General features: G+C 42.6%; 1 protein-coding gene across 1 annotated transcript in view; it reads right to left on the bottom strand.

Moving 5' to 3' along the window:
* ZNF804A (zinc finger protein 804A) overlaps nt 288-13604 on the bottom strand; it is a 38091-nt gene continuing 24774 nt past the window's right edge. The window contains exons 3-4 of the mRNA XM_021398769.1: nt 6966-7096; nt 288-4717 (exon numbers count right to left, since the gene is read on the bottom strand). Of these exons, the coding sequence (XP_021254444.1) occupies nt 1420-4717; nt 6966-7096 (3429 nt within the window). The 3' untranslated portion in view covers nt 288-1419. The remainder of the gene's footprint in view (nt 4718-6965; nt 7097-13604) is intronic.

Here is a 13604-nt window from a genome sequence, read left to right as displayed (position 1 = left end):
ATATTAATAATCTTCCAAAATTACTATTTCAATTCAACCATATATAATTCTATTACAATATATAAAAGGTGAAAAGAAGTAATTAATTCAAAAGCTAGCCCCTACCTTTTATTATGGAGGGTCTACTTCTAGCACTAAAGGTTATGCTGCAAATTCTTAGCTTCACTCACGTGGCTAGACTTTATTTTAACTCACTGAGCTGGCTTTTGCTTTTATTTTGGGCCCTCACAGGAGTGGGCCTGAAATATCTCATATTAACACAAATGAGAAGATTTCACTGGGTGAAGTCGAGTTTCATCAGCAATAAAAAGACTTCAGAGGTAGGGAGAATTCTCTGGAATACAGTTAGAAATAACAGCAATGTGTTATCATTATTTCTATTCTATGTCACTTATATATTTTTAATACCCCAATGCTGCAGGTAATGGGGGAGTGAAACGAGGTAAGAACCTGAACGATCCCCCTGGTGAGATTCAAAATTCCCCATGAGAAGTTCCTCCTGACCTTCCTGCCCATGTGCAAAAAGTAGCCATGAGAAATGGAGACCAGCTGAAGGCTTGATGGAAATAAGGCTCTCTGTGCTGTACGTTTGCGCCATAAGGAACATTCCCCTTCAAGTCAAACCACTGCTGATCCGTTCTTTTTCTTCTACCACTGATGTTATTTTTGTTACGCAGTCCTTTTGTGGTTTAGTAGAAAAGGGATTAGCTCCAACAGTCAGCAGTTTGTGAAAGAAGACAACAAGAAGGCAAAATTTGTCACGGTGACATCAAACTGCTAACACAAAAGGATCTGTTACCCTTTCTCTCTTGCTCAGTGAGACAGCTGCCCTCAAGGTATTAGCCTCTGAGCATCCGTGATAAATCACCGAAGGATAGGAAACCCGATTATCCCAGCACAGCAGGGGTAGAGGATGCAGAGGAACACAGAGCAACGACATCCGTGAGGCTTATAATGAAAGATTTTTGATATACTTAAGTAGTTAACAAAAATTTATTGCAAGAGATAGTTTGTCACTTAGATTTACAGTTTCAGAGAACATAGTACAAAACATAGTGCATCAGCTTTGTCTAAACATTAAATAGGTGCAAATACACAAGGATAAAAAAACAAAAGGTGAATACTTTACAACAGAAGTTATAGAACTATAAATATATTTTATATACATTATACATATTCTAAGACATGAACTTCACTTATATATATAGTTCATATCAATATCAGACTATTCAGTGCTTTAGTTATAGGATAGGTCTGAGCTTTACACGGATGTTTGCATCGCTATACTTACAGTAGATACTTCCCAAGGAAAGAGGAATTTCAACCAGTTTATTTCACAGGACTACTGCAAAGACGAGGGGTGCCAGGAGACCCACATCTGTCTATCTGAAGGCTCCTTCTTCCCCCCAAGAACCCGTCCTAGAAGAGGGGCTGCAGCGGCAGGACGGCCGGGTGCGGGGACAGCAGGGAGGGGAAAACAGCATGCGGCAGTGGTGAGAAGGCCAGCGGGGCCGGCTGCAGCACTGAAGGTGGCACCAGCGGAAGGTGCGGCGGGGCCACAAAGGCCGCGGGGCCTCCGGGACAAAGCCTGGGCCCTACGGGCAGATGAGGTAAAGGTGCTCTGGCAAGGGCCGGGACCTGCGAGAGGAAGTGCTGGTGGGGCTGGAGGGCCTTGAGCGCACTGGCCGCGGCGTGCTGCTGCAGGACGGTGTGGTGGATGGTGGTGACCGAGGTAGAGCACAGCGGTGGCTGCAAAGGCAGAGGCTGCAACGGAGAGCTGGGAGGCTGTATGGCTGGGGGAGGAAGGGTAAACTTCACCTTGTTGGCCAGCATGTTCTGTTGAACGAGCTGCTGGTATGCCTCGGATGGGAGGTCTTTGAATTTTTCGTGGTTATCTGGAGGGAATATCAGCGTCTGGTCAGGAAGGGTGAAGGGGGCTACCAGCTGCTCTGTAGCTAAAAAGGTGTGGCTGTTGAGGTGTGCTTCTTTGAATGGCAAGGGCGGTGGGCTGTTAAATATGCTAGAGTTGCACTGTACCCAGTCACTGGTCACCTCATTTATCTTCTCGTGTGGCAGAGACTCAGCCAACTCATAATGGCAAAGGACTGATTTTGGGGGAGCCTGGTCCAAACGTCTGGTGGGCAGTGGAGCTTTATAACGAGCTTGACTTTCATGGCTGTTTACATTTTCATTTTTCTTTTCATCCTTCAGAGCACCTTGTGTGCTTGCAGCTGCTGGAGCACCCTGCTCAGGAACAGAAGCAGCACAATGGGTGGCAACGTCCGAAAGCATGCCCAGCACGCTCTCCGGTGCTGCACAGTCTGTTGGCTTGTCTTGTTCGAGCACGTGTGCACCACCCATCGGCAGAGATGCCTTGTTTTCCTCCTGCTGCATAGTTTCATCTGTATCTTCTGCAAGATCAACTTTGGAATTCACATTAGTATCTTCTATGTTGTCTTGAGTCAAGAGTTCTCCCAAAACATTTAACGTAGAACTTGCAGAGCTTTCTTCACAAGGCCTGGAAGCCTCACTTCTCTCATTCCTGTCAATGCATTCATGACTGATTCTAGTTTTCCTCCTCCTGTGTTTTCCCTTTGCCTTGTGATGCATACTTGAAGCACTCGCTTGCCTGAAATACTCCTCTGCCAAGCACGTCCCTCTGTACGAATTTTCATCTGACGAACAGGAATAGGCATGCTGTCTCCGCTTCCTGTGGGATCTTTCCGGCTCATCTGTCAGGAAGCTGTAACCTCTCTTTATGGACTGATGGTGGCCTGGACTCTTTTCTTCACTGCAGTGCCCTAAACATTTATGCTCTGGGCTACAGCTCGACCTCCTGACTTTCCAGCTACAACAGGTTTTAGAGCACAGGCAGTTGTGCCTCCTACAAGTTCGAGCTAGCTGCCTCAACTGCCTCCGAGAGCTTGCTTTTCTCTTTCTATGCAGAAGTTTACAACCACCGCGTTGATCCCTACTTTTTGCATGCCAGATGTCACATAAGCCTCTGCCCCCATGGAGGTGATTTGATGTAGCCGTGACTCTTTTAAGACTGTTTTCAGTGTCAGCTTTTTGATGAGACTGCTGTACCTCATCCATAGCTAACCAGATATTCCCTGCATCGTATCTGCACTTTTCTGGGTTACTTTGAAGGTGCTGATATTTATTTTCATCTCTGTAACTCATTTCCTTTTCTATCACTGAGGAAATCTCCATTTCTGCAACTGTTGCTTCCCCACAAGGATGATAATGATGGTGATGACAATGACATAATTTTCTTCTCCTTTTCCGTTTTCTACTTTTGTGAAGCCATTTTTCATAACTTTCTCTGATCCGAACTTTGTTATGTTTCTCATCTATCGCACCGTTTTGTCGTAAGTGATTTTTTGAAATTTGATACTTTTCTATTTTTTTAATCCTGAATGACTCACCCAAGGCCACTTTACTTTGATTTTTTGCAAGATCAGAATTTCTGATGAGGGAAATGTTACTTACAACGGGTACTGTATAGTCACCTGCATTTTTATCCATTTCTGCTTCAGGATCACCACATTCTAAAGTAGACTTATTTGCAAAATCTGAGACTAAGCTATGGTTGGATTCAGTTGTATGGTGCAAATAAGGTATGTTTGCCTGATGCTTGGGTTTTTCTTGACTATCACTTGCTTTTGATGATCTGAAATCAAAATACAAAGGGTTACAGCTATAAGAAATGGATGGGTCTGTACTTGTGTAAATTAGCATTTCTGATGGCCACTGAAGAATATTTGATCCGTATTTGCTAAGAACAGGAACAAATGGTTCACAAGATCTCTTGCGTGCGTCCAGTTTGCTTTGGGGGACTCTACTGCCATCTTCAGAATGTGATGGAACTAATGCCTCTGTTCCCAGCTTCCTTATTTCAGTTTCAACTGTTAATAAGCCACTGCTCCCATCTTTACCATTTTCCTCAGCAGTGTCCTGCAGAGACGAACAATCCTCCACAGCAGTCTGAGCAACAGCTCCATTTCCCAGCAGCTCACAACTGCTGCAGTCCAGGGGCAGGACTTGAGTACTGTCCACAACCACAGACAGCATTTGACCCGGTACATCTGCCATACTGACATCAGTATTGCAGCCCTCCATGTCAGAAGACACTAGCTGCTTTGAATTGGAAACACCAGGAATTAATACAGGGCTCTCTAGCTCTCTGTTTTCCTCACTGGCCAGCTCTTTTGTTTCCTGATTTTCAGGGTCTTCTGCTGCATCAGTGCATTTTTCCACCAGTGGGTGCAAACAGTTTTGTTTCTCTTCAGGACACAGGACTATTTCTGTTGCTGATGGAGACTGAAGATTGCAAGTTCCTGGAATAAATCTGCTTCTTCTGCTAAGTCCATGCTCCATAGACGTTTCATCATTATATTCATAGAAAACAGCAGCGGAAGACTCCAGTTTGACTACTGCTTTCTTAGGAAAAGCAAAGGAGAACCCAACTCTATGTCCTTGAGCTCCTTGAACTTGATCTCCAAATTTGTTAGTTCTGGATGTATTACCACATGCATTTTCAGGAGTGGAAGAAGTATCTGAAGTAGCATCTTTGCAATTCTGTGCATTGCGCATCGGTGTACAGCTGAAATTCTGTTTGCTGGAAGAATCTATGGCAGCGCTTTGTGGGATATCACCGGAATTATCCCGCACAGTCACTGTTGTAGATTTGAACATAGGTCCACTTCCAGGAGCACTAGGAATGCAAACAAGACTTGGAGTAAGTACCTTTCAGAGAACTGCAGAAATCAATGAAGTGTTACATTGGTATTGAAAGGATTTTTAAGAAAAGAGCAAGAATCTATGGATATGTAGATTTAGAATTTGAATAAACTATCTGATTTTATAATAGGATTGGTGTAAAAAAGAAAAATATTTTGTGCACAGTTCCTTCATGTGAGGTCATCAGACAAAGGGCTAACGTTCTTATATTGTTCAATTCTCCTAGATATACTTGCTGAACTAATAAAAGACCATATATTTCCCTAGAAACCTTGCTTCTCCTCCCAATCTGCCATCATGGTTACACCACTATTACTACAAACAGCAGAGGTTTTTTATTTCTTTGTGCTACAAAATATATTAAAGCAGAGAGTACCTCAGAGATCACTTCCGTCTTAGTCATGATCTCAGTGACTGCTTCTCCACCCACAGGCAATCACCCAGCAGCTCCTTTCCTATTTGTGTTCACAGACCTGTTGCAAGCTCAGCCATTTATTTCATGGAAAAATAATATCAGGAAAAGTATTTCAGCTGACAGTGGTGCGAAAGTGATTCATTCCTCTTGAGGAAAAAATTTATCACTGTCTACTTCTGTTCTTCATTTCATGTCCTCTTCCCATCTGTTCTATATGACTTAATAGGAAGCAAAGAGAAGAAAAATACTGCTTAAGCTGGCAGTTTTCTGGGATTCACAGGAACTGTTCAGCACTAGGAGTAATGGACCTAACTACATCGGTTTGTTGTTTCTTTTTTCAATTTTGGATTAGTTTACCCAAATTATTCTGTATTTTACAGTGTAGTGCAGGACACTGCTAGATGACAGGTCACTGGAAAAACTTGCACTTAGAACACCAAGAAGTATTGTGTTAAATAATGACAAATGCACCATATACATATTCTTTCACTAATAAAATAAAATAGCGATTTCTTATCCAAAACAAACCTAGAAAATACTAGTTAAAACAAATCCTGTGTGTCTGTTTGCATCATACCGCTGAGGACAGAAAGTTGTAGTGTACAGCAACTATTAAAGCTCAGAGAAATTCTTCTTCAGCAACTCATAGAAGGACTGTGAAAATAAGTAATGGATAGAACAAACTCCTACAAAATCTGTGCTTCACTAGCATGGAAAAGGGGGGACAATAAGTTTCTCTTCCCTCTTTGTCCTGAATTATAGCATATTCAGGTTTTGTAGTATGCTTAGGGAGAATGATATCTAAAGCTGGGAATATAAAAACCATGACCGTCAAGTATCAAATTTGGAAAGTTAGAACACTGAGGGAAGAAAAAGCATTTCCACATGACTTACCATCAAAAGATAAGTAAATACATAACTAAGGTGCTACACTGATCTTATCAAACAGACCTCACAGCTGCCATGTCACCTCCACTTGCTTAGAGAGACTTTATGTCAGCATGCTGCCCACCATACAAACTATGGAAGAACAGACTATCACTGAACAAGAACTACAAGTCATGTGGGCTGATTTCTCTCTCAGATCATCTGGTGAGATGAAGCCTGGATAAAATTTGCATTTCAGCATATATTTTTCCCCCTGAGGTTCCACTGTGAAAAGTCAAGTTGGTATATATATATTTAGTGTCATAAGTGTGCAAATAAGAACAGAGTCACAGCCAGCAATCTCAATATTAATTTCAATAGTATGCCTAGATTCAGTATCAACATGTATGACTAGCAAGGAGTGACTTCTGTAGTGAGAAGTAAACATTCTGTTGAGATGAGGAAAAGGAGCACTTACCTTTCAATATAAAAAAAATCCAGTTATTGAGATCTAAAATGAGATTTCTGGATGCTTTCCCAGGCAAGCATTTTGAAAGCTAAATCACAGAAATCTGTTACATCCTAGAAAGACTCTGTTCCTCACCTCATCAGTGGAACAGTGTCAGCCTTCAAATGCGTGACCTAGTTCACTAAGCTTTCAACCAATATGCCTGGTTTTAAGAAATGTATTTGAAGCATTTTTTTTTTAACTAAAAAAAATGTTAACATGTCATTTTAGCTCCACTGGAAAAAAAATTTAAATATTTCTTCACATAGTGTGACTCAAATTACTGTACACACACTGCTTCAGAAATGTAATAAAACCATGTGTGCAGGGCTCCAGCTGAGGGATTCCAGTAGCCCTGTGTACCAGGACATCAGCAAATAGATGAGGGATTATTTTAAGGCATTCTTTGTGTTTCAGTAGCCATGCACTTACCACGCTGTCACTTTCCTCAGCTCAGCTAACTTGTGCAAACGTTGAAGGGCTTTTTCCTGTTTTCTTTCATCCTTTCTCGACTTCGATGCTACATTTCGAGCAAACTCCCTCTGCTTCAATTCCTTGAGTCTCTGCAAGAAATCATCATATACACACAAAAACAAGCCCAGGAATGACTAACATTTACAATGATAGTTACTTTCCAGTAAGCCATTTCATACTCAGATTGATTTTCCAACCTAACCAAAGTAATCCATTCAATAAATTTATAGATTTCAACCAAATAACAAAAATACCTCATGATTTTAGAGTGAGGCTAGCTGGGGCAGATAAACCTCAGATAATTTCATTGTACTTTTTGTGATTAATATAGACCAGCCTCAGTAGAACTAGACACTGTTCATCCCAAACCACATTTTGACCCCTTTGCTCTCACTGCTGAAAGTGTAGGGCTAAAGTTAATAGGACTTCATGCCTCACGGTGTCCGTACAGTCTCACTTCAAGCAGTGGCTATTTTCAGTTTTCATTTACCGCATATTTGTAGCTCTATCTATTTCTCTCAGTGAACCTGACAATAAAATTCCCACTGACACCACAGAACAACACTGAACCCACAGGGAATAGGGAGAATGCTATTAAATGCTATTTGTATCAGAAATAGTGTTGCCAGTAGGAGTAGAGAAGTCATTGTCCCTCTGTACTCAGCTCTGGTGAGGCCCCACCTCGAGTACTGTGTCCAGTTTTGAGCCCCTCACTGCAAGAAAGACATTGAGGCCCTGGAGCGTGTTCAGAGGAGGGCAACGAAGCTGGTGAGGGGTCTGGAGCACAGGCCTTATGAGGAGCGGCTGAGGAAGCTGGGATTGTTCAATCTGGACAAGAGGAGGCTCAGGGGAGACCTTATCACTCTCTATAACTACCTGAAGGGAGGTTGTAGTGAGCTGGGGGTCAGCTTCTTCTCTCTTATAACTAGTGACAGGACGAGGGGGAATGGCTTCAAGTTGCGCCAGGGGAGATTTAGGCTGGATATTAGGAAACACTACTTTTCTGAAAGAGTGGTCAGGCACTGGAATGGGCTGCCCAGGGAGGTGGTTGAGTCACCGTCCCTGGGGGTGTTCAAGAAACATTTAGATATAGCATTGAGAGACATGGTTTAGTGGGGTTATTGGTGGTAGGTGGATGGTTGGACTGGGTGATCTTGTAGGTCTTTTCCAACCTAGCTAATTCCATGATTCTATGATTCTAAAGCAATACCTACTGTCATGGTTTTGTGATTTTCGGTTATTGGTATTCCACATCATAACATCATGTAGTGGACATACCTAGTTCTCAGAAGAGAAGGACTACTACAGTCCCCACGGTACTTTGCTCCTTTGTTACCATTTTCCAGCTGGAGGGAAAAGATAGAAGCTCGCAGTATAAAAACTTGCAGATCACGAGACCTCGTCCCTTTTTTCCGCCGTCTCTCGTCTTGGCAGCACCTCGCTCTCCAGCCGTCTTATCGTCGGTAGTAGAGTAAGGCCTACCTTGATTTTGGGACATTCTCTCTCTCTGTATTGGATTTATCAGCTTAAATTGTAATTATATTGTATTATAGTGTGCTGTTTTGCATTCCGATATCGTATTTAGTAAATTAGTTTGTTTCTCCTCAGATTGTTGCCGCTGTTCTTTGCTCTCAGGGCCATCTCCCTACCCTTTTCCCCTTTCCCCTTTTCCCGGGACGTGGGCCCTTGGGTCCCCCGTCCCCTTTGTCACGGAATCGGGCCTAACGCCCGTAAACTGTTGACACCTACACAGCGAGGGATGCAAAAAAGGTGCATTTTGTGCCTGCCTGGGTTATGCAGACACAAGCGGTTCTTCTTCTTGCACCGAAACACAACCACGTAACTATCATTTTACTGATCCAAGCCTCTGCTCAGCCTAATCAAGTCAGTATGTGTTCGGCACATACAAATTGTGGAACAGAAGAACCATTTAAAACTTTTAAGCAATTAAATTACTCTGTGTAATTGTTACAAGTAGGTGTCAATGTGTGAGACAGAAGAGTCTGGCTGCAGTTTCATATGCACAGCCTTCATGTTGGACTGTCTGCTTGTCTTTTCTGGAACTATTTGTTCTCAAGTTTCCCTTCTGTCAGATGTCCTGTCAAACTGACCTTCTTCCAGTACAGAAGGGTGATGAGCATAATTGTTCTTAGCATAACAGGAACTAATTACACAATGTGATTTTTTCTTATAACTATTGTCTCCAGCTTTTGCACATAGGGTTTTAACAATCTATAAGAATTATTGCTAGACAGTATCTGAGGGGCTTACTCACCAAATGCATGCATATGAGTGAACCTTTTCTTAGCCATTAACCACAGAATATATACCTGGCACAATCTGGTTTGAGGCCTGATCAAGAAGTTTCCAAAAATACTATTTCCTGTATATAAAAGATCATCCAAGCGCAAAAATGCATGTCTCTGTTCTTGGATATTGTTGCTCTTTTCCACTTGTCCTTATTCAGCCATCTGCTAAATTATTGTCACCTGCATTCCCTTACTGCACTTAGCTGTGTTAGTGATAACTAGCAGTGCACTTACGCTGAACTGTGTTTGAATTTTGTTGGGTTTTGCTCATGTTATACAAATGAAAATGAGATATTGCCCAGTTGCACATAAAATGTCACTAGCCCATGCATTCTGAATATCACAAAGGCTCCAGTCAAAAATCGTTCAAAGTAAATGGGAGCAACTAAAAGAAGTGTACTTTATTTCTAAAAAGCATAATTTTCGTAATGTTTTCTATATCTTTCCATGTGGCAGGACCATTCACTAATGTTCAGTGGTTAGTTTAATGCCTGTTATCTTTGTTTGCTTCCGTGGCTCAGTAAGCAAGTAATTAGCAAGCAGTCACACAGTATTTAAATGTGATGCCCTCATAATATTATCTTCTGCTTATGAACCTGCTCAAAATGTGCAAGTCTTAGCAAGTAACAAGTTCAGCAAGCAGTTCACAATGAATAATTAACTGAGATTCCTCCAACAGAACTAAATGACTTTATAATGCACAATGCTGCCATGGGAATCTCCCATGAGGTGCAAGCTCAGGTGAGCCTGCATTTTGCCCTTGCTGAGGGGTCCCCAGGTGGGTAGTGCAGGACAACCAAACAAAACAAGATAAGCCCTAAGCAGACTTCCAATGAGACTTACTTCTGCTTCCTTCACCCGTGCCTTCATTTCCCACGTTATCCCAAAGAGGTTTTTCCACTACTTCTCATTTCAAAAAGCTCACACCAAGTTCCCTGGTTCCTCCCTGCATTATCAAAGGCACAAAACCAGATCCTGTTGCAGGAGACAAATGCCTGAAGACCTCTGTGGATCAAAGCCTCTCTGCAGTAGAGAGGCATTAATGCATTAAGTGCACTTCTTCTTACAAGCCTTTTGCCACCCTGAAAAGTGTTTTATTCTTTTTTTTTTTTTTTTTTTTTTTTTTTTTTTTTTTTTTGCAGCTGAAGATTTAAGCACTTGCAACAACAGCACTTCAAAACTAATAGGCTTTAAAAACATCAAGACGACATCAATTAAAAATATGCTCAGGACAGTGAAAGCACATTAAGGTTGAATAGCGAAATACAACATAGCTGAATACTATAGTAACAAGTGATAAAATGAGGAAATAAAGACCAAAACCAGTGACAATAAAGCAGTTGATACATTCAAACCTGTAATTCCACATCTAAAGAAAACCAGTGGAACTTTAACACACTTTATGAAAAACAAGGGGAAATCATAACATGCCTCAGGACTAATAATGCAGTTTCAGATTAGCATTACTATCCCACATTAAAAGCAGACGTCCTCCCTATCACCAAAACATTAGCAGAGGACTGCCTATTCAGAGCGGCTCTCATAGCCTGCCCTGCAACACTTATCTCACCGGGCTGGGAACAACTTCAAGGAGTCATGAACTGAGGGGAATGGTTTTTCTAATAGCAGGAGCCAGGGGATTTCAGGACATTGCAGTTCAGATATGATGATGTTAATGTGCTGTTGACCTTAGATTAACAATTAAATTATGTGGACTTTTACAAGGTTTAAAATACCATAAATTCATTTCCTGATCAATGCAAGTATAAATTGCAGAACTTAACAGTCATGACATCAAATTTCACTTAATGTTTTTTTATTTTATTTAAAATCAGGAAAAATGACTGTATTCCCAGCAGCCCCTGAAACTCTCCAGAATTCATATTATTGTTAGCTCCTTCCTCTCCTTCTAAAATGTCTCCATATAACACAGTGGTTGTTCAGCACTGCCATAGAGGTGGCACAAGAATGGCACTTGGATTTATTTAAAATAAATGGAATATCTCTACCCTTTAAAATCTTATACAGTATAAAACATTATTAACAGTTAATAATTTTTTAAGCTTGTACTCATTTAAAAAAATCTGATTACTGGCTGATACAAGGATTAAATACAAGTATTTCATAACTACTGCTGAATGTTCTAGAAGCCGTGCACATTCCCCTTTCTCTGTTACAGTACATGACTGCTTTCCAAATACTCCCTGCTAACTGGGATGGTTTATTGCTTCTTTATATGAATTATGGTATGACAAACAGAGAAACAATACACTCATTAGATAAGCACTTGTCACAGCAAACCAGATTAGTATCCTTTCACAAAAAGGATTGAGCTTAATCAATTATAAATAATAACAGAATATATCAGAGCTTTTGCAACACCTGTAAACACTCAAGTGGGGAACGAGATGTGCATTTAAAACACACAGCACTGCTTTGTAAGATGTAAAATACATATATCTTCATTCTGCCTTTGGTAGTTTGTGTAGGCATATACTTTTCTGTTCTGCAAGTGGAGACACCTTCACCTTACACAGCAGGACAGAGCAGCACCTCGTTAAATGCACTGCAGTCTGCAGTGCTAAGGAGACTTCATGACCACCTCTCCTCTTAGCAAAAAGAAGAAATTATTTTGAAAAGAAGTGCCTAGGGGAGCATTACGGGTGAGGCAAGGGGCTCAGCTGAATCCCATCTATGCCAATGCCTGCAGCATGAGCAACAAACAGGAGGAGCTGGAAGCCATCGTGTGGCAGGCAAACTATGACTTAGTTGCTACTGTGGAAATATGGTGGGATCGCTCCAATGACTGGAGTGCTGCAATGGATGGCTACAAGCTCTTCAGAAAGGACAGGCAAGGAAGGAGGGGTGGTGGTGTGGCTCTCTATGTTAGAGAGTGTTTTGATGTTATCAAGCTTGCAATTGGGGAAGATAATGTTGAATCTCTATGGGTTAGGATCAAAGGAAAGGCTGACAAGGCAGACATCCTGGTGGGGGTCTGTTATAGAACGCCTAACTAGGATTAAGAGACAGATGAGGCGTTCTATAAACAGCTGGCTGAAGTTGTGCGGTTGCCAGCCCTTGTCCTCATGTGGGACTTCAACTTCCCCGATATATGCTAGGAATACAACACGGTGCAGAAGAAGCAGTCTAGGAGGTTTCTAGAGTGTATGGAAGATAACTTCCTTCTGCAGCTGGTGAGAGAACCTATCAGGGGAGGTGCCCTGCTAGACCTGCTGTTTACAAACAGGGAAGGTCTGGTGGGAGATGTGAAAGTCAGGGCCTGTCTTGGACATAGTGACCATGAAATGGTAGAGTTCTCAATTCTTGGTGGAACCAGGAGAGGGGACAGCAAAATGGCGACCTTGGACTTTCAGAGGGCAGACTTTGAATTGTTCAGGAGGCTGGTAGGGAGGGTCCCTTGGGATTCAGTCCTGGAGGGCAAAGGGGTCCAGGAAGGCTGGTTGCTCCTCAAGAAGGAAGTCCTGATGGTGCAGGAACAGGCTGTCCCCCTGAGCCACAAGATGAGCCGGAGGGGAAGGAGACTGGCCTGGATGAACAGGGAGCTTTTCTTGAGGCTCCAGGAGAAAAAGAGAATCTACCTCCTGTGGAAGAAGGGACAGGCAACTCGGGGAGAGTACAAAGAGGTTGTTAGCACGTGCAGGGAGAAAATTAGAAAGGCAAAGGCCCAGCTCAAACACAGCTTGGCTGCTGCGATAAAAGGGAACAAGAAACTCTTCTAAAAATATTGTAACAGTAAGAGGAGGACCAAGGAGAATCTCCATTCTTTACTGGACACGGCTGGGAACGTGGCCACTGAGGGCAATGAAAAGGCTGAGGTTCTCAATGCCTTCTTTACATCTGTCTTTAAAAGTCAGACCAGTTATCCTCAGAGTACTCTACTCTCTGGCCTGGAAGTCTCGGATGGGGAGCAAAACAAACCCCCCACGGTTCAGGAGGAAATGGTCAGAGACCCACTACTCCACCTGGGCTGCCACAAGTCCATGGGGCTGGACGAGATCCACCCGAGAGTACTGAGGGAGCTGGCAGAAGAGATAGCCAAGCCGCTTTCCATCATCTATCAGTGTTCCTGGTCAACTGGAGAGGTCCCAGAAGGCTGGAGACTTGCCAATGTGACTCCCATCTACAAGAAGTGTCGTAAGGAGGATCCGGGGAACTACAGGCCTGTCAGCCTGACCTTGGTGCCGGGGAAGGTTATGGAGCAGATTGTCCTGAGGGAGATCACGCGGCATTTGCAGGACAACTGGGGGATCAGGCCCAGCCAGCATGG

Source organism: Numida meleagris, chromosome 5, assembly GCF_002078875.1.
Source record: "Numida meleagris isolate 19003 breed g44 Domestic line chromosome 5, NumMel1.0, whole genome shotgun sequence".
NCBI classification, from domain to species: domain Eukaryota; kingdom Metazoa; phylum Chordata; class Aves; order Galliformes; family Numididae; genus Numida; species Numida meleagris.
Note: the sequence above shows the minus strand (reverse complement) of the source record. Positions and strands in the feature narration are given on the sequence as shown.